General features: G+C 33.7%; 1 protein-coding gene and 1 pseudogene across 2 annotated transcripts; one reads left to right on the top strand and one right to left on the bottom strand.

Moving 5' to 3' along the window:
• The first annotated feature begins 471 nt into the window (after positions 1 to 471).
• LOC122302482 (plant cysteine oxidase 2-like) lies at positions 472 to 4,883 on the top strand. Of its 2 annotated transcripts, XM_043113770.1 has the most exons (6): positions 472 to 1,057; positions 1,740 to 1,858; positions 1,969 to 2,131; positions 2,585 to 2,800; positions 2,921 to 3,017; positions 4,604 to 4,883. In XM_043113770.1, exons 1-6 carry the CDS (start codon positions 829 to 831, stop codon positions 4,617 to 4,619), a joined length of 840 nt encoding a protein of 279 aa, XP_042969704.1. In that variant the 5' UTR covers positions 472 to 828; the 3' UTR covers positions 4,620 to 4,883. The 2 variants fall into 2 exon arrangements, with proteins under 2 accessions (XP_042969704.1, XP_042969703.1); XM_043113769.1 differs by lacking the exon at positions 4,604 to 4,883 and having other exon boundaries at positions 474 to 1,057; positions 2,921 to 3,326.
• Positions 4,884 to 6,505: 1,622 nt separating this feature from the next.
• Positions 6,506 to 9,377, bottom strand: LOC122305837 (annotated as a pseudogene).
• Between the last annotated feature and the right edge of the window lie 13,290 nt (positions 9,378 to 22,667).

The raw sequence follows: 22,667 nt of genomic DNA, 5'->3' as shown, positions 1-22,667 counted from the left end.
CATTTTCATAAGGGAGAGGCAAATTTTGGATTTTCCCAATTGAGGTGGTCAGGTTTGAAGTTAGTAGATAATATCACGCCAATTTTTAGAAAGGGGATAATTCGGATTCCTTAAAAGTTCCCTCATACGGTGTGAAAAATATATTAAAAAATAAAAAAAAAATAGTTGTAAGTATAGTTATATACTAATATATGTATTAATTTATTATTATTAGTTAAAAAATAAATTTTATTAAAAATAATGTTAATTTAAATTTTAAATATAAAAAAATTAATATTAATATATAAATGAGTATATAATTTTATTTGTATGGAATAAAATTTTAAAAAATAAAAAAGTAAAGCAAAAAAATAAAGAAGTTCAAAGGAAGGGGTGTGACTGGATGAAAATCCGATGTTGGAACAGCCCACTGGAAACCAAGCATGGCCCCTGGTTTTTTCAGTCCTTCAAAAATCAACTCTCTCTCCCTTTCAGCTAACCCTCGCCCTTGTCCCCTTTATATTCCCCCCCTCAATCCGCTCCCACCATCTCCTTCACCAACAGAGATGCCAATTCTCTGGTCTCTGTCCTCGTCTTACCCCTCACCTCCCTCTACCATACTCTTTCTACAAGTACCTTAACGTATATTTTATCAAGCTGTACCTCTCTTTTTCTCTTCATCTGTTTCCTCTGTTGCTCGTTCGTTGATACCTAGATGCAAATTCTGCGTTTTGAGTAATACACATTTTCGCAAATTGTTTTCTGGTCAATACCCGAATCGTGATCCTGCATTTTCTAGAAGGTTTTGGGGGAAGGCCATTTGAGTTTCCGGTGTGAATTTGAGGTTGAATGGGGATTGAGACAACTCGGGCTGATCGAAAGGTTAATAAGGAGTTACGGGAATTCCCCAAGGCGACAAACACGACTTCGAGAAGCAAGCCGAGGAAGAGCCGGCGACCGCAAAAGAAGACGTCGCCGGTTCAGAAGCTATTCCAGACTTGCAAGGAAGTATTTGCCAATGGTGGTACCGGGACTGTGCCATCCCATGAAGACATTGAACGGCTACGAGCTGTTTTGGGTATGTTTTGCTTCTTTATATATGGTAGAATTGATTTCTGTGTTTGAATACGACTTTTTCGTATGAGTACGCCTGTGGGTATTGAAATTTGATCGAATCGAATATTTCTGCTGGCTTGTGCATTGGTTTCTGGGGACAGTTTGATTTGGCAGTTTCTGAGTTTGGTTAAGTTTTCTGTTTTCCGTTTTTCTCTTAAACCGACATGTTTGGGTTTCGAGTGGTATTTGCTTTATCTAGAGATGTTGGTTCTAACATCTATGACTCGGGGCAAACAATGTAATATCGTCTTGATAAAAAACAAAACAATGTAATACGCCTAAGTAAGATCAGTTCCTTTCTGGATCGGTTATTTATCTTAAATAGTTATCATAGGATGGTGGGAATAACATTTTCCTTTTTGGTTTTCGGTCCAAACAACGACTATGGCTTCTACAACGGGTCACCCTCTGATCCCTTAAATGCCGCCCCAAATTATGGCGGGATTCGGTTGTTGTTATTTTTTTCATATTCCTTTTCTAATAACGATTATCTGGAGTTTGGAAGCCTATGACGTATGATATAGTACCATAGTACTACTACCAATGCCATCGGCTCTACTCGTGCATACATCAGCCTTCTACAAAGCTTGTGGTTTTCCCTCTTCATCTATTTGTCCTTGATTACCCTGAATTCATTTTTGCAGATAAAATGAAACCGGAGGATGTTGGCCTCAGTCCCGATATGCCGTGTCTCCGGACACAAGGTGCTCGGAGAACACCAGAAATAACGTACATTCGGCTCTATGAGAGTGAGAAATTCTCGGTATGGAAGCTTCTCCGAGGTGCCATCACGCAGTGACAAGACAAAATCAGTTTATCCTAATGCATGAACATTATTTACCTGAGTCTCACATCCCTTTTCTATCATTGCAGATGGGGATCTTTTGCTTGCCGCCATCTGGTGTTATACCACTTCATAATCACCCCGGAATGACTGTTTTCAGTAAGCTTCTGTTCGGGACCGTGCACATTAACTCGTATGATTGGGTGGTTGATGGCCCTAGTTACACATCCGCTCAGTTGAATCCTTCAGAAAGTAAGTCTTTCCTTTCACGTTATGCCATCCAAAGTTTCTCCTTTGGAGAAAAAGCGGAGTTTGAATGACTGGTACTGCATGCTTGCCGATGTTCAGCCATTAGTACAAATCCTGTGTTCCAGTTTGGTATTAATATACGATGCCAAAATCAGCCTCTTTTAAGAACGGGGGGAACGATAGTTATATTAGAAAGGCACTTATAAAAAGAGTAATGCATAAGGAAGGTAGTATTTTACATCTTAATGATTGAAGAAATGTTTTGGGGGCGTAAGCATCTTATTGAATGTGTGGAAATCCTTCTGTTAGCTTGTTACGATAATTTCATTCGAAAAAGTTTTGAGTTTGATAGACCAGATAAGCCCTTACAATTAGAAATGTTATTTTCAATGCTTTCCCTTTCTCGTTTTCGGATAAAAGAATCACCATTAATTTGACGTACTTTTATTTTTGCAGCCACAGCTGCTGCTCGTTTGGCTAAGGTTAAGGTTGACTCCGACTTTACTGCTCCTTGCAACACCTCTATCCTTTATCCTGCCGATGGAGGTAACATGCATTGCTTCACGGCGGTGACAGCATGCGCGGTGTTAGATGTGCTTGGCCCTCCATATTCTGAACCTGATGGCCGGCATTGCACATACTACCGCGAATTTCCTTTCACCAGTTTCTCAGGTACCATATTGCTTCATGCCAGAGTTTAGTACGAGATTAATTTCCTACAAATTATAAACGGGGGAAATGTCTTTTACTTGATATGGAAATCTTTATTATTTGTCTTTTTGTGAATTTCAGTTGATGGGGTATCAGTGCCTGAGGAAGAGAGGGAAGGTTATGCATGGCTTCAAGAGAGGGAGATCAAACCCGAGGACGTTTCTGTAACTATAGCAAGGTACAGAGGCCCAGAGATTGTAGATAAGTAATCTCGCCTATCTACATCTCTTTCCCCACGTATGACGTACCCATATATGTTGGCAAATTTGCAGTAGGCTGAGGCCCGGGAACCTTTGTTTTCGTTTGGTGCCTTGTTCTTTGTTGTTATTTTTCTCAATCTCTTTACCATTTTTTTTCCTCTGTGGGACATGAGGCACTAGATACTCTTCTTTCTTTCTTTCTTTTTTTCGCTCGACAGTTTTTGTACATACTCGGAACAAAAAACATAGAGGTTTCTCGGAAATGAGTATGAAAGTTACTTAGTTAATTGTCAGCATCTAGTGGATGACTGAGTCTATTTATGCCGTCTGTCAACTGATGACAATTAGCAGTATCTACCTGCCCCTTCCAGAGGGGCAAAAAGGTTACTAATAATTTGAGGACGTCGGGGTAGCTAGAGAGGTATATACGTAAAGTACAAGAAGTTGCTTTGGGACGGAAACTCCGAGAGGTGCTCTCATGAAAGACCAAAGGACCAAAGGTCACCGCAGCATTTACTATGAACAGGGTTGTTGTCATCCAGATTTGTCGTTACTTCGCGCTCTGTTTTTGTGATGGTGATCGGATGGGGCTGGTGGCTCTCTTTATTTTCTGTTGGAAGTCCTGGAATGAATGTATATTTGGGGACAGCACGACGTAAAACTGAGTCTGATGTAGCGCTCTTTTGACATCACAATTTCCCATGCGCTTTCAACGGGACGGCTGCTGAGAAAAAGTTGACATGCCATGTAGCCAGAAGTTGAAATAAATTAAATTAAGCCGCAACAATTTTCACACTTGTGCTGTCTGAGTTTGCATGCTGGACTCGTGATATTGGCGGAATTTAGGGCTGGATGAAAATTTAAAAATTCGATTTTAATTTTGATTCTGACCCTACTTCGACTCTGATTTAGGTTGAGTAGAAATTTAAAAATTTGATTTTAATCCTATTTTACTCTGGCTTTGGCTTGAAGTTTTCTTTTCAAGAAAAGTCAGAGTCGAATTTGAAGGTGGAGGTGAGTTGATTCCGATTCACTCTGATTTTGACTCTGACTTTATTCTGATATTGTACATATTTAATAAAAATATATATATATTTTTTATATATTAATCATATAAATATAATAATATGTAATAATAATATATAAATATTAAAATACATAATAACATGTAACACCAATGGATAAATACTAACATATAAATAATAAATTTATAATAACATGTAATACTAATGTATAATAACTAAAGTATTGATTATGTAAATTTTATATAACTATATCTTATATAGTTAATTAAACTCAATAATACATATACTAGCATGAGTTAATTATTATTATAAAAATATTATATATTAATCATATATATTTTATATAACTATAACTTATACAGTGAGTTAAATAATAATATGAACAAATGTACCTAAAATAATACACTTTTATTATAATAATATGTAATACTAATGTACCTAATATACCGTATAGTAGTAATGTATAGACTATAGTAATCAATCTATGATTCTATAACAACTTATAACATGTAATACTAATTTTGTTCTTTTTTCTTCAGGCACAAGTTGGAATGAAATTCGTTGCAATTTGTATAGATTCTTTTGTTGTAAGTTGGAACTTGTTGATGGAATTAGAACTTGATGGATGATGAGCCATAAGTTGGTTGGATAATTTGGGATGATAGATGATGATGGATAATTAGTTTGTAATTTTGGTTATGTATTTTTAATTTGTAATTTTGTATAAATGATTTTAATTTATAATTTTGGTTATGTATTTTTAGTGTGTGCATCATAGTTGGAAAATTTCTTGTTGCAAGTTAGAATTTTGTTTTATTTTACAGTGTCCAAGATTTTAATGTGTGTATCAAGTTCTAAGGATCTATGGATGAATGATCATTGTGTGAATGATTTATTTTTAAAAATTTGGTTAAATAAATTAGCAATTAGAAATTATATTTTAAAAAAAAAATTGATACGGAAGTCCAAATTCGATTAGAGTCTAAAATTGTAAAATTAAAATATCAAATAGATTAAAGAAAAAAGTCCAATAAAAAAGCCTAACTCCGACAAGTCAAAGTCGGAGCAGAGCCTATAGAAGTTTGAGTTGGAGTCAGAGTCGGAAGACGACAATAGTCACAATATAGACTCCGAAAAGTCGGTGCTCAACCCTAGTGGAACTAGAGAAGTATCTGGCATTAAAATACGTGACATCAACTAGCTATAATATATATATATATATTAAAGAGGACAAAATCGAAGTTAAACATGATAGCATTTCTCTAATTAGTAATATATAGTGAAACAAAGCATTTTTATTTATAGCGCGGAAATCTAGTTTTGGACCTAGACATCATGTACACCAGCGTGCTGCATTGCAGGATCGATCACATGGCATGGAACAATATCGGTTGATGAAACATATACAGTACTGATAATGCTAGCTGGAGCAATGACTCAAAATGTCTTCTTGATACGTCCACGATCTTTGTCAAAAAAGAAACTGTGCAGAAAATGATGAAGAACAAAGGCAAATCGAAAAGTAAATAAAGGTAGAAGGATATTCCCCTGAATCAGCGAGCCTTAAGTCCCATTTGGATATTTGGAACATTTCAATATATTTGTGAATGGTAGTTTAAAACTTAAATATTTGGTTTAACATGTTTGATGAGATTTTGGAAAATGAGATATAAAAAATTATTAAGTTAAAAAAGCGTTTGAATATAATTTTTTAATATCATTTATGTTTTGAAATTTAAAAAAGTAGTATTATTTTTTATATTTTGTCTAAGAATTTGAAAAAATTATAATGATTAGATGAAAAAATTAAAAGTATGAAATTAAAAATATTTTGTATTTAAATGATGTTTATGAATGAAATATCTGAATAAGCTTTAAGCGTTTGAATACAACTCACTTGCCTTTCCATTGGGATTTCTGTATTGGGTCTCTCTGATCTGTCTCTCTCAGTGTTTATATGTGTGTATGTGAGGAGTTCAACCGTTCAAGGAATTCATAGGTGTGTGCAGATGATAAGGCAATAAAAGGCAACCTTTAGTCTCAACAGTAGTAATAAAAAACCACTTCAAGTATTTATATTTTAAGGGATCTTAACACATAATACACTATACCGTTAAGCTCTAAATTAACGGCTTTTTGATGTTATTAGTTTGATGTTGGTGGTAATAATTATTAGTTCCTGCATGCTTATTGATACTGTTGGCCATTCGGCATGAGTCAAAATTCAGTGACTATCAAGGATATATATTATATAGTCTAAGAAAAATAACGATCTAATGGGCAAAAACAAGGAAAAAAAAAAAAGGAACATCCATGTGCTTATCAACTTCATTGCTTATTGGATCGATCGGATTGATAATAAGGGTTTTATGCCACATCTTATTACAGTAAAGTATATGTTTATGCATTTCCTTATTCAAAAGAGTATTATATATAATTAATCACGGGAGGCATGAGGCAAAGAGTGAAGTTCCAGCAGTCAAAACCACCATAGGGATATCCACTGCCAACGTAAACGCATTTATCGCTCACTCATGACATGCCACCACAGACGGATGCTCCAGTTTCAAAGGACCACAGAATTTCTCCATTTTTAGCACTCGCTGCATATATGGGTCCTTTAATTCTGATGTGTGGATCCAGCTAAGAGAAAATTGTTAACTACAGTAACAGGACCCGGGGAGGTGGCATTGCTTGGATTTGCCGTTGACCATAGGATATTGCCATTGCGAGCATCGATTGCCACCCATCCTCCGGCAGTTGTGACTATCTCTGACGGTTTGAGAGCGAAGTGCTTGCGATCAGAGTTTGCAATGTTTGTCTAGACCCTTGCATTATCGATCGGTTGCTGATCCCCCGATACCTCCTCCCATAACGCCATCGAGTCCAGCTTCCTGCATCAAAATCCCAGTAAGTAAATATCGAACAGATATATATATTTTTTTTTAAGCAAGCGAGTAGACTTCATTAAAAAAGTAGAAAAGATGATACATGATGAGAGGGTGGGGTTCCCCAACAAATGTCTCAGAAAAATAACAACAGTGAAGACCACGTGCGGAAACAAGCCACCCGTGAGTACAACGTGCCGAGAATTTTGGCACGGCTCTGCGTCGTCCCAGTAGATTGGCGATTGTAGGGAGCAGTGGTGCGGCGCGTGTGGGTTGAAAGAGGCCGGAGAGAAGTAGATCTGGCTAAAACCGAATCATAGGAGAGAGGAGGAAAAAAACACTACTTTGAAAGTATATTCACAGTACGGAAAAGAAAAGGAGAACACCCTCCTCTCCGACGAAGACTATCTCGAGAATGGAGTTTTCTAGAGAGAAGGTGGAGTGTCTCTCTCTAAAAATTGGAAGACTATCCCCCGAACAGAATTTGTTCTTAATTTGACTATAATTCCATTTATTCTATATATTCCAAAATTAAACAATTCGATAGGAAAAGACAAAGCACTTCTTTATAGGCCTGTGCAATATATCCAATGGGCCGACCAACCCGTGAGATCCGATTGGAAATGAACCGATAAAGTCGGATCATCGTTAAAGTCGGTTTTAACACATGTTGACCCGATAAATGTCGGGATGTTATTTTGAACCCGACTCTTCAATTTCCTTTTTAATCTCCACCCTCGCTTCATCAAACCCTAGCCCTACACCCGTCTAGTCCATGTCGTTGGTGCTCTGTATGTCTCCTCCTCGCAGCTTCTGGGTGTATTGGAAAACCACTGAGCTACCCGTCACTAACATAGAATCCATCATCGCTTTGATTTTCGCTAAATCATTTGGCCATCCAAAGCACCCTAAGCTAATGAGTGCCGAAGACGACGAAGATGTCCTGTTTCGAACCTTGTTCTTGATGAATCCCACCAGTTTCCACTTGTATTGAACTCGTCCGCCATGGTCGCAAATTAAAAAGCTCGACAGCTTCTTTTTTATTTTTATGTTGTATATTTGCTCCTCTAGCCTTTTCTGATCTGGTTTGGCTTCACACTCTTCAACTCTTTCGCCTTCTTTGTTTGTTTTCTTTGAGCCTTTGATGTTTGATAAAATGAATGAAAACGTTTTGCTGCTTTTCGGTATTTATACTATTGATTACTACCGTTTGGGAGAGGTAGAGTTTGTAGAAGTGATTTATGAGTAAGATTTGGTGATGTAGTAAACCAAACCTTTAGACATTCGATTGACATTTATGGTTGGGAGAGAATTTTGAAGAAAAAGAAATCGGAGGAGACGAAGGGGGTAGAGGAGGATCGATGCAGAGTAAGGACAACGGGTTTGACCCTATTTGATAGTTAAGGTTTGGAGTCGGGTCGAGTTGATGGGGGCTTCCCTGGCAGGCTGGGTCAAACCTAAATTATAGGTTGGACGGATCAGTGTGCAGGCCTAATTCTTTATATCTCCTTGAGAGGTACTTTTGTACAAAAGTCCCTTCTAATGGTCAGTTCTTGACATATCATAGTTTGACCAAAAGTTTAAACATATATACATATATATATAGGTTTGACTCTTGTAATATTATATCGTCCATTTACGCTTATACTTTATTCAAGCAGAAGATAGGTTGTAAATTTGTGCAAAAGAGGATACATTAGGCTAGCAAGCAAGACTAAAGGAGTTTTCTATTACTGTGATCCAAAGCCCATGCAAATCCACTTTTCTGAACAGCACCAACAAATTGAGTATCATTTGTGCCTCCCCAAAATGGGCATCTGGTTTTGGACCATGTGGACAATTAGGGGTGGAAAGATTGTTACATGCAAGGAACCAAACATCATAATATCCTAATTGTCAAAACCACTTAATCTTGCCAGAGTCTAGATCAAGCCCCAGGAAGGAGTCTCAGTGGTTATCTGGCTCGACACACTAATTGTTTGATTGTTCTCTTTTTCCTGACATTGGATTACTTACTGAGTTTTACTACGTACAAGCAAAGTCATGTGTTAATAATGTGCATACCAATACTAATTCTTTGATATTCAAAATTTAAATTAACATTATTTTCAATAAAATCTACTTTTTGACCAATCACATTAGATTGGTGCACATATTAGTATAAAATTATGCTTGCTACTAAATTTTGCCTTATTTTTAAGGGTGCTGAGTACAAGTTCCCAGTGGCAATGTAGACATGATTTCTTGGGAGATCAAGGGACGGGCTACTTCCATGGATGTAATTTTTTTATATCTATTATATTATAATAAGTGATTATTTAATTGCTACAGTAATTTTTGTTATTTTTCATTAGTTTTCTTGTTTTCCCGTTTGTATTCCGTTACTTGTAATTAAGTCCATTACTTACCCTTCCAGTGCACCCATCATTGAGACCAACCATGCAACGAAGATGTCCATACTCAACGAGAGTGGAGGAGAGGCGCAAAGAACTTGGAGATGGAGAATATTACGTTAGTGAGGTAGTGGTTGAATACTCTGAGAGAGAGAGAGAGAGAGAGAGAGAGAGAGAGAGAGAGAGAGAGAGAGAGAGAGAGAGAGAGAGAGAGAGAGAGAGAGAGAGAGAGAGAGAGAGAGAGAGAGAGAGAGATGTTACAGGAGGGAAGAGAGCACGGTGTGAGGGAGAGAGGAAAGTCATCATGAGACCGTGAGAGACGTGTGACGGTGGCAAGCGGCTAAACAATAGAGAGAAAGAGAGTGGTGAGTGTGTGTGTGTGTGTGTGTGTGTGTGAGAGAGAGAGAGAGAGAGAGAGAGAGAGAGAGAGAGAGAGAGATGCTTTGGGTGGCCAGAACTTACCCAATGAAAGAACAAGAAGCAGCGGCACTACGTGATGGAGGTTGAGTTTATGGTATCTCTAAGCTTAGCTAAGAATGGCGGCCAATAGGTTTGAAATCAATAGAGGCCGATCTCTAATAGGTTTGAGTTTATGGTTTGCTTTGTTTCGTGAGTGGGAAAACATGGGATGAATGTTGAGGAAAAAGTCGTGAAGTTACTCGGATGTCCACCATCATCTAGCAACCATCAGGCAGCCCAGCTCCATCGCGTCACTTCCCCCATGACGAAGCTGAAGCATTGAGCCACTGCCGTTGGAAACTTGCACGTTCTCTTCATCCCGGAAGCCCAACCGAGTACATCCATCCTAACGTGAGCTTCTTTGCGCCTTCATAGCAGCCAACCACCCCAAACCTCCTTGCACCACCACCCCGTGCATACCTTTGTAAACCGCCTAAGCCCCTGTTTTCCCTACATCAAAACATAGCAAGCAAAACTCCTCTCCAAGCTCTCAGTTTTCAACCACCTGGGCTCCGTCACATGCTTCACTTTCTTCTCAGTAAGTCTATGCCGCATAGCCTCTCGTTATTCTTGAGTGAAGGTCAGTTGCCTGCATAGGTTAGCTTCCTTTTTTATTATATATATATATATATATATATATATATATATACTAGGAAACGCAACGTCCTTCGGACGTTTGCCTAGTGACGGGCATAAATTTGGTTGTTAATCAAAGAAAATGACGAAAATAAAAAATTGTATAAGTTTTCACACTATGTTGATAAAATAAATATTAATAAAAAGAAATCTAAGAATTTTTGTTGGACGAGAAGATTATAAATGTTAAATGTTGTGGATGTATATAATAGAAGTCTGGTTCGATAATATGCCATATTGTTTTGTAGAATATAACAAGTATTACTACAATATTGGTATATAAATTTTTATACATATCTGTTTGTATAAAAAAGTCAACACTGAAAATATATTTGTGATGCAATGGGTCATAATTCAAACAAATTAATATTTACTCAATTCAAACAGATCGACGTTTAGTTTTATAATCATTTAGAGGCTCGCATAGTTAGTCAATATAATTTTGAACACCTATGTTGGTCTCAGAAATGAATAAGAAAATTACTTTCAAAGTGTGACAAAAGTAATTTTACAATTTGAGAACAATTAAACGGAAGCTACCTTTTACATATGGCTTTCAATGATAAATTAGTTATTTTCCATTATTCAAATTGTAGTGCCCAACAACACTAATTTAAAACCTTATGCTTTATTATAACTCTACTTGTCTATTATGCAACTGACTTTCAATCATATATATCTGCCTCTGACTGATATACCCTCTTTAAATACCTTATGAATTCGGGTAAATCCTCAATTTTAGTATGATAAACATTTAGCAATTAGTTTATAATTAAGGGTCATTTTCACAAGTTTTAAACTTAAGTGAACACAATGAATAATCTCTCAAAAAAATTTAAACAAAGCAAAAGATACCTAATAAATCATCATTTGAAAAGTTAAAATAAATTTCAAAATGAGAAAAAATATACGCGACATATTAGACAGTAACGAAGTTCGAAAGTAAAGAAGCAAACTTAAAGTTTATATACAAAATAGTGTCTCATTTAAGTATATAATTATACATATAGTGTCTCATTTAACAAGATAGTTATACATATAATTATACAAGATAGTGTCTCGTTTAACAAAAAAGGATTTAGAGTATCTATAGTGCAACTTAATTTATAGATTCAATAGAGAGAACATTGAGCTTGTTCTGTCGTAACTGTCCATATTGATTCATCTCTGCGCGCAAATGTATAATTCATTCTTTTTCTAAAAGTGCAGTTGCAATATTTGCTAGATATGGTAGATGTTCCTGTAATAATGAAAAAATATAGAACAATGTAATAGATTTTTTTTAATAAATTTCTAAAGAGAATTTTTACCTCGCCTGTGTGCTTTAATAGATCAACTGCTATTGAATTTAGAACTTCTTCTGCCACCAATCCAAAGGCAACAACTGCTATGCATCCTGTGTCATTTTCTATTTCCAAATATGCTTGAGAACTATAATTAATGAGAATATTATTATTGCATAATTTTTATAATTATTATTTTATATTTATTATGTAAAAAATAATAATTTAAACTGTTGAAGTAAAATTTTTACCGTGGTTGTCCACAAGACATATAGTAGAACGGTTGATGCAAGTCGAGCAGTAAAAATTTTGCTTTAATTGTAAATGTCGATTTCTGTATTAAAAATGAAAAAATAATTTTGTAGTATGAATGTAGCAATAAAGTGAATTTAAATAGAAATAAATAATTTAGTTTTAAAAAGGAAAATTATACCGTCATTGCCTCTGCAGAATCTATAATTTCAGCAATTTCAAAAATTTTTGTCATTGTTTGCATGGCATTACTTGAACTCGATCCTGTTGATGTATTGAAACCCTTGGCAATGATTTCTTGTAGTAATGCATAATTTTGGGTTGTCCTAAAAAATTATATTAATAATTAAAGCAATGTATGTAATAAAAAAAAGTTACATTTATAATTAAAACGATGTTCGTAATAAAAAAATGATAATATATGTTAAAATTATACAATATTATTTCATAATGAATGAAACAATAAATAATTTAGATTTTATAAAATTAATTATTGAAATAATTATTTTAAAAAGATAATTTACCATGTACGTAACGAAATTGCAGCTGGTAAAAGATGATCGATGGTAAACATGCTCGTCTGTTGTGATGATAAAGATAGACCTGTATTATAAATATGTGTTAACAAATATATAAATACATGATAAATAATCAACAAAAGTATTATTTTGAATACCATTATAAGAACCAACTTTAATTCGCATTCCGAGAATTATTGGTTTTGTTGCAATGATGTTTGAAATTTGTTGGCATTCGTCATCAACAAATTGAGCCCACATTGTTAAACTTAAAGGCTTTAGGCTATACAAATTAGAAATAGAATTAAGTTTGTAATAATAATATTATTATAATATGTTAAATAAAAAATGCTATAAATGTAATTAGAGATATGATTAAACCTCTCATCAATTAGTTGTATATCATAGCTAGAATCTCTATTTCAACAAAATATTTTTTGCTAGTTCCTAATGAAACGAAAGTATATAAATATATATAATAATTATTTATATAATCATTACCTATTTCAGAATCAGTATCCTTATAAGCGTCGAGCTCATTAAAAGGGATGATATTGTACTCCGGAGCCTTTAGCATTGGTTTGTCATTTTCAACATTTTCAATAATTGTCTTCGAATTGATGATCCATGATATTCATGCGATTCGATATGGTGTCTTGGATCTATTGCTTTCACATATGCATTGCCTATATAATAAGATTGAAAAACCTGCAATGTATCATCGTGCATATCGATATCCTTATCAAATATTACTGCTTGTAAACGATTTTCCTATAAAAAAGAAATTGAAGAATTAATCAATTGAATTTAAAGAAATAAATATTTATATATTAATAGCAAATATAATATAATAAATACAATAAGAAAATATGTTTGTAGATTAAAATGTATAAAATATAATAAATACAAAATGATTCATACCTGAGGATCTATCAATGTGAGGTTCTGATATCTTGTTATTGAGTTTCGTGCAATCCTTTTTGGAGATTTTTCTGCAACTAGCATTTTTACTTTCCAATTTTTGGTAGCTGGAGTAATGTCCTTAATTAATGCATAAACGGTTCGCATATTTGCCGTGCTTACAAATTAGAAGATAGATAAGTATTATTATATATATTATAAACTATATAATATAATTAGAAAAACAATAGAATGTATAAATGATAACAATATTTGAAAAACATCAACTGAGCAAACTAAAGGAAATATTAAATATGACTATTTATATAGGATTATAATGAGTTTGTTATTGTTTAAAAATCTTTATACACAATATTTTTTGTACAATTTTTTTCATAGTTATCAGTTGTAGTTGGTCTTATAAGAATTTTTACTGAATTGACAGTTTTCGCTCTTGATAATGCTACATATAATTGTCCATGAGAAAATACTAGTTCAGGTAAATATATTCCGACAGAATTTAATGTTTGTCCTTGTGATTTATTTATTGTCATTGCAAAACTTAATTTGATGAGAAATTGTGTTCGTTTAAATGGAAAACCATTATTTTCACTTATATCTGGTAAGAATGGAATTCTGGGTATAAAAACTCTTTTGCCTTTGTGATGACCAACTGAAATTTTTGCATCAATAACATTACGATTAAAATTACAACAAATCAATCGTGTGTCATTGCATAAACCTTCTGAAGGATTTATATTTCTAAGTAACATGATGAGACAATTTTTTTTAGCAATAATTCATGTGGTGGCAATCCATTTGGTATTAAAGTGTTTAAAAAATCTTCCATTATACCTTGTTCAAATGTATCAATTGTTTCATCGAAACTATAATATCGCACCATATCGCCAAGGAATTTTTCAATGATTATGACATTTATTTCATCAACTGAGTGATTTTTTGGTGTTAATATAGCTCTATTTGTCATTTCAATTAAGTTGTTTGAATAATTTGATATGTCTTCAAAAATAGTTTCTAATAAACAATTTAAAGATTCGGCATCATTGTTATATTGAATAAGCATTTCTGCTGGAATTTTGATTATATCATTAATAGTAATTGGTTCATTACCATTACCAACTTCAATTAAATAACGACAAAAATCAAGATCCAATCTAGATCTCATATTTTCTGTTAATTTAATTTTGATTAAAGAATACCATAAATGAGAACGAGCTAAGCTTGCATCAATTTGTTCTTCTTTTGTGCTTTTTCGAATTACAGGTAATACTTGACGAAAATTTCCGCCAAAAATAATAACTTTTCCACCGAAAGAAAGGTTTGTATCATTTATATATTGTAACATCTTGTCCACTGCCTCTATTGAATGTTTTCCAGACATAGGTGCTTCGTCCCATATAATTAATTTTGCAAGACGCAATAATTTAGCAAGATTTCCATGTTTGCTAACATTGCATGTACTATTTTTTTCTATATTCAATGGAATTTTAAAGCGTGAATGTGCTATTTGGCCTCCAGGTAAAATTGATGCAGCAACACCAGATGATGCAGTTGCAAGTGCTATCATATGTTTTGATCTAATTTCAGCAAGAAGTGTTTTGTATATAAATGTTTTTCCAGTGTCAGCAGGACCATCAATGAAAAATGCAGCAGGTTTGTTGAGAAGTAAAGTCTCGAGAATTAATTCATATGCATGTTTTTATTCAGAAGTTAAATGATTTGATGCAAGCAGATCTTCTTGTGGAATTGTAATAGTTAATTCATCATCAATTTCTTGATGTCTAAATTCTTCATCGTCAGAGAATATATCAATTAGAGCAAGATGATACATATTTATATTCTTTCCCATTGATTCAAGCGTAAAAGAGATGTTTTGTAATACCATTTTTTTAATAGTTTTTGCTGTTGTATTTGTTAAATAAAAATCTGCAGACATTTCTTTTTCAAATCGTTCCCAAAGGTCTTTTGAATTTGTAATATTACAATATACTAAAATTATTGCAAAAAAAACGTCTTAAACTATTTGGCATTTGGTATAAACAAGTTTCTTCTAAACATTCTTCTAAACTACTATTTTTGTTCAGCAAACCATGTAAATTAGCTGCTTCACGAAATGTGGGCACAACAATACCATTAACTGTTTTTAAATCTTCAAATGATTTTGGCCCTCTAATGTGATTCGGTAATATTCGCAAGTAATATCTTCCACCTTCAATTGGATTTGCACTAACAATTCGACCTATAACATTTCCTTTTTCTCTTGGAGTCCAAATTTTATATTGTTGATTCCAAACGAATTTTTCAGGAAATTCTTTGTACAATAAATTACGTGCATTTTGATCAATTTGATTTGTTAAAAAGAATTCAGTTAACATTGATTTTGTTGACAAATCTGAATTTAAAATGTTGTTTAAGTTTTCATGTGTACGAAAAGCTACTAAATGTTGATTTTCAAGGTGCAAATGTAAACTATAAACTGATGGATACATTTCGTTAAGTGCAAAACCATATATTCTCCATGTAGCTTCAGGTGGTGTAATCCATCTACCTGATTGAAATTGTTCAATTTCATCAATTTGTTGGTTATTTTCATCGTTGATTAAATTAAAAGCGATACGATCATTTCCTTTGTAAATATATTTATACAAATATTTGACAGCTTTGATTGTAGAACAAATTTCAACATTTATATGACAATTAAATTTTGAAAAAAGATATGGATTATATGGTACAACCCAACGATTATCTAAATTTTGTCATCTAACTTTCACAATTGTTCCGTCATTAAAACGTTTGTATAATGGAAAACAAACGTATATTCACAGTGCGGAAAAGAAAAAGAGAAGGAGAGGAGAGTGAAAGCTACAACTCCACCCTCCTCTCCGGCGAAGACTATCTCGAGAATGGAGTTTTCTAGAGAGAAGGTGGAGTGTCTCTCTCTAAAAACCGGAAGACTATCCCCCGAACAGAATTTGTTCTTAATTTGACTATAATTCCATTTATTCTATATATTCCAAAATTAAACAATTCGATAGGAAAAGACAAAGCACTTCTTTATAGGCCTGTGTAATATATCCAATGGGCCGACCAACCCGTGAGATCCGATTGGAAATGAACCGATAAAGTCGGATCACCGTTAAAGTCGGTTTTAACACATGTTGACCCAATAAATGTCGGGATGTTATTTTGAACTCGACTCTTCAATTTCCTTTTTAATCTCCACTCTCGCTTCATCAAACCCTAGCCCTACACCCGTCCAGTCCATGTCGTTGGTTGTATGTCTCCTCCTTGCAGCTTCTGGGTGTATTGGAAAACCACTGAGCTACCCGTCATTAACATAGAATCCATCATCGCTTTGATTTTCGCTAAATCATTTGGCCATCCAAAGCTCCCTAAGCTATTGAGTGTCGAATACGACGAAGATGTCCCGTTTCGAACCTTGTTCTTGATGAATCCCACCAGTTCCCACTTGTATTGAACTCGTCCGCCATGGTCGCAAATTAAAAAGCTCGACAGCTTCTTTTTTATTTTTATGTTGTATATTTGCTCCTCTAGCCTTTTCTGATCTGGTTTGGCTTCACACTCTTCAACTCTTTCGCCTTCTTTGTTTGTTTTCTTTGAGCCTTTGATGTTTGATAAAATGAATGAAAACATTTTGCTGCTTTTCGGTAAATTTATGTTTTGGTTAATTTCTAACCATGTGATCTTGAATTAGAAGCTTGTATATGTTTTAGGACATCTTTTTAAACCATGTAATGATTTAGTTTGAAGATCATATATTTATAAGTCATAGATCAAGAGATTTATCAAAACTAGTTGAGGAAAAAGTTCTTGTTTTTGGACTAAGTGTAAAACCAAAAACTCCAAATTTTATTTTGTGATTTTGGTGACTTTAGTTTGATGATTTAAAGCATGGTTGATGTTAGGATGATATTATGAAAATGTTAGAAGTAAGATTTGATTTTTGAAATTCTTGGAGATGTTTTGATTTAAGGTCAAAACTTGTGATTCAAGTGCTTGGATCTTTTTACAAAAAAGTTTGGTGTTGATTATTAACTTTTTCTAAATGGATGTTTTAAGTATGGTTTTGAACTTAGGATTGGAAGATGTTTGTTGCAAAATTTTGGTTTAAGCATGAGTTTTGAAGTTGGAAGGAATTGCAACAAAAATAAAGGGAAATGGCCTATGGATGTTTCAACCATAGTGTGTTCTTCATAGTTGTGTTTTGTTTTAAATTTTTCTGAGTTGATATTTAAGTTTAGGATAAAATTTACATGAGGAATGTAAATTTTAGAAACTTTTAGAGTTAGTATGCAAAATCCTTAAGTTATGGGTAAAACGGTCATTTTTCCACATGTAGAGAGTAAAATGAAAATTTTACTCTTTAAGTTAGTATTTTCCATATTTCAAATTATTAGTGATTTAGTTCTAACTTTTAGAATTACTAATTACAGTTCTTCGTGATCGCACTTGAAGTTTTATAAGAAACGCGGAGATCGAGGTAAGTTAGCTTTTAACTTACTAGCAGTCTACTGTGTATGTGTGCTAAGTAAAAGAACTACAGTGTATGTATGTATGTTATCATATGTGTCATGCCATGTCAAGTTATCATGTAATTGTCTATTATACAGAATTTATTCTGTCATCAATTTTTATCTGTTACATAATATATTCTGTTATATATTACTGTACATTACAAGTACGTCATGCTAAGTATGTCATATTAAATATGTTGTCTATTATATGTTATGCCATGTTACGAAATGTTTCTATCTCAAGTTGGTCATGTATTCTAAGTTATGTTCAAGTCACGTTATGTTACGTCAGGACTTCAGTCCTTTCGTATTCCAGTCACATTTCATCTTGAGTACATTATGATGTGTAGAATACATGGGGCCACAACAACTGTGGAGTATGCATTTTTAATGTTAAGTCAAGTTTGTGTAGAATACATGGGGCCACAACAACTGTGGAGTATGTATTTAACTACAATTGTGATGCGTAAAATACATGGGGCCACAACAACTGTAGAGTATGTATTTTTCATGTTAAATCAAGTTTGTGTAGAATACATGGGGCCACAACAACTGTGGAGTATGTATTTAACTACAATTGTAATGCGTAAAATACATGGGGCCACAACAACTGTGGAGTATGTATTTTTCATGTTAAGTCAAGTTTGTGTAGAATACATGGGGCCACAACAACTGTGGAGTATGTATTTAACTACAATTGTGATGCGTAAAATACATGGGGCCACAACAACTGTGGAGTATGTATTTTTCATGTTAAGTCAAGTTTGTGTAGAATACATGGGGCCACAACAACTGTGGAGTATGTATTTACACGTAGAATACATGGGGCCACAACAACTGTGGAGTATGTATTTTTCATGTTAATTCAAGTTTCAGAGCAAGTTCATGCTAAGTCAAATTCAGTTCATGTTTCAATTTAAGTTATGTCAATTATGCTATGTTGTACGCTAAGTTATTCTTTAATTACTTATGAATTTGATTATGCATTTATGCTTTTACTGTCATCCATGCATCATTAGTCTGTGTGGAAGTTTTTTGTTAACTTGCTGAGATTTGTAATCAAATCTCACTGTGGTAGTCCCAACTACCATTCCTCCCGAATGGTAGATCTTGTTACAGGACCTGAAGGAGGACCAGGAGCTGACCAACTAGACACAGTCGACTGAATGACGGTGCGTCGTTAATGTTAATATAGTAGTTAAATTACTACTTGTACGATGAAGTTGCATCTCCAGTACTTTTGGATCATAACTATTTTGGAATAGTGCTGTGATCTTAGTTATTCAATGGATCTTTATGTATGAAGTATGTTTTAAGTATTGGGATATTTTCAGTTTGGTGCATAGTATTGCTAAAGAAAAAAATTATCCGCTGCGAATATTGCATAATGTTAGATGCATGTTAGGATTATTGTATCTTATATGTCATAAACGGGGACAGGTAACCTTGTGTTGCATGTCTCGACGCTTCAAATGTTCGTCCGATCCCAAACGGAATTTGGGGGCGTCACATTACCCAATGAAAGAACAAGAAGCAGCGGCACTGTGATGGAGGTTGAGTTTATGGTATCTCTAAGCTTAGCTAAGAATGGCGGCCAATAGGTTTGAAATCAATAGAGGCCGATCTCTAATAGGTTTGAGTTTATGGTTTGCTTTGTTTCGTGAGTGGGAAAACATGGGATGACGGGCTGAGGAAAAAGTCGTGAAGTTACTCGGATGCCCACCATCGTCTAGCAACCATCAGTCAGCCCAGCTCCATCGCGTCATTTCCCCCATGATGAAGTTGAAGCATTGAGCCACTGTCGTTGGAAACTTGCACGTTCTCTTCATCCCGGAAGCCCAACCGAGTACATCCATCCTAACGTGAGCTTCTTTGCGCCTTCATAGCAGCCAACCACCCCAAACCTCCTTGCACCACCACCCCGTGCATACCTTTGTAAACCGCCTAGGCCCCTGTTTTCCCTACATCAAAACATAGCAAGCAAAACTCCTCTCCAAGCTCTCAGTTTTCAACCACCTGGGCTCCGTCACATGCTTCACTTTCTTCTCGGTAAGTCTATGCCGCATAGCCTCTTGTTATTCTTGAGTGAGGGTCAGTTGCCTGCATAGGTTAGCTTCCTTTTTTAGTATATATATATATATATATATACATTTTTTTAAAATTTTTTATAGCCTTTCAGAAAATACCTACGTACAAACTTACGTTATTACCAAATAAATAAAAATAAGTGCTATTTTTTAAACCACCGTGGTGCATTTGTAGTCCTTTTTTTTTACCCGTAAACAGTCATTGAGACTTTTTTTTTTTTTTTATATGTTATTTATGCCATTAGCTGTGAGTCATTACCGAATATGATTTGGACTTGCATTGTTTTTACGATGAGCTATACATTGAACTTATGACTATATTATATATATTATATTTGGGGTTTTAAATTATATTACGAAGTAATATTTTCTTTATGACTAAATTCAATAGAATAAGATTGTAATTTTGTTCTAAATGCTTTAAATTCGATTCAAATATATCTTACTAAACGAGTTTCCATTGTTTTAACAAATTGTGTAAAAAATAGTATTTTTGTGGACTTTAATTCCCACAAGTTAGTCTTCAAAAAAGGCTTTGTTTTAAATTTGGTGAATTTTTTTAGTGCAACTGGTAATTTGAATTGACTGGTTTTTCAAAAGTCATATTGTTTGAGTTATATGGGTTTGTTTTAGTTGCTTATTTGTTAAACTTGCATCAATTTATGGTCTGTTTTAATTTTATACAAATTATACTATTGCACTTTCTACTTTATAAACAGATTGTAATTATTTTGTATATTTATTTAATTACTTTATGCTTGGATGTTAAAATCTTGATTATACATTCTTTTAGTGTGATGATAGTATTTATTGTGGCTGAAAAGATGTTATTTTTATTTGTCTATAGTATTTTAATGTATCTTGACTTTAATTTTAAACTCATCTTTTTGTTTTCTAATATATCCAAATATGTAATTATTATATTTACCGATATATCGTTATCCAAAAATATTTGTTAAAGTTTATTTTTTTAAAAATTTTTAAAAACCATATTAATTTTGTAAAAAATATTTTTAACCAACTCTGCAAATATGCTTTACACTTGCTCCTGACGTAGTACATATACATATATATGAAAATTCTATATACCATACTACCATCCCACTTTCATCCCATTAAGTAAAATGTGTCATATTCATTACTATTGAATAATCATTTATTGCATACTTCTTTATCATCTAATAATGATAAATATGTCACATCTTATTTAGTAAGATGAAAGTGTGATATATAGTTTTACTCATATATATATATATATATATATATATTAAGGAGTAAGGTAAAATATAGTTATGAATTATGCAAGTAAAGTACAATTATTTAAAAAAGAGAGTAGGATTCACCATTAAAAAAATTAACTTTTTCATATGGCTCTTATATTTACTCACTTTTTCAAAAGGAATGCGTGACATTAGGAGTGATAATATGTCACACGACTCGTTAACCCAACACGAACACGACACGATAATAGCGGGTTAGGGTTTAGCCTTAATGGGTTCGGGTCAAAACGGGTTGACCCGTTAAGACACGATTGCTTAATGGGTTGATAACGGGTTAACCCGTTTTGACCCGTTATAACCCGTTATGACACGTTAAGAAAATTAAAGTTACAATTATACCCTTATATCTAAAAATAAAATTGTTAGAATTTCAATTTTGATATTTTTATTATTTGGATTGTAGTTTTGGACTTATAATTAGTTTTATAATTTTTATAAATATTGTAATTTTAACATTTATATAAAATTATGCTAAATTTAATCAGGTTAAAAAGGTTAATTTCAGGCCTATTCAACCCATTTATATAAATAGTTTAAAATGAGTTGTATTGTGTCGTATTAACCTATTTCGTAATATTTTCTTAATTTATTTGTTTACTTATAAAAAAAAAAACATATTTCGTAATATTTATTAATGGGTCAAAACGGGTTGACACGATACGACTCGTTATGTTAATGGGTCGGGTTAGGGTTGACCTATATGACCCGTTAACACGATTTGACACGACACGAACACGACCCGTTAACACGATTTGACACCCCTACGTGACATTTGCATATTTTATAACAGCAAATATTATTTCTATTTTTGGAGGTTACCAACGCCTTTAGAGTCTAAATGCGGCCTTGAATGTGTAACACACACTAAGTGAAGTTCTATGCCTACAAGGTTTTTGCTAAAATAAGTAAGTTCTTAATTGAATTATCTTATAAATCAAATTACATCATATAAACATTATACTAAATATGCTCTACAAAATAGAATAACTCATGTAATAATATACTATTGTACATCTCCATTGTCGTACCATTACGTTAGTCGAAACCTACCTAGAATTGCCCATACGGCAAGCATCCAACAATGTAAACAAGTCCTTGGCTATAAAATTGGGAAGAAGAAAATAATATGTAATTTTGCTTCTTCGTAGATGAAACGTTCTTGTACCGTGGGTGGAGAGACGGAGCATTGTCCTCGACAAACCAGCCAAACACAAAAATTATTCTCTTATTAAATGAACAAGAAAAAAGGAGTCAGCCGTGCAGGCCCACCACGTTGATGCAGAAAATCACGTGACACAAAATAAATAAATAATAAGTGCCCCTTGGAAAATTTCTTGCATATATATACACA

The sequence above is a fragment of the Carya illinoinensis genome, chromosome 3, assembly GCF_018687715.1.
Source record: "Carya illinoinensis cultivar Pawnee chromosome 3, C.illinoinensisPawnee_v1, whole genome shotgun sequence".
In the NCBI taxonomy this organism is placed as follows: domain Eukaryota; kingdom Viridiplantae; phylum Streptophyta; class Magnoliopsida; order Fagales; family Juglandaceae; genus Carya; species Carya illinoinensis.
The sequence above is the reverse complement of the archived record's forward strand: the minus strand, read 5'-3'. Positions and strand labels throughout refer to the sequence as shown.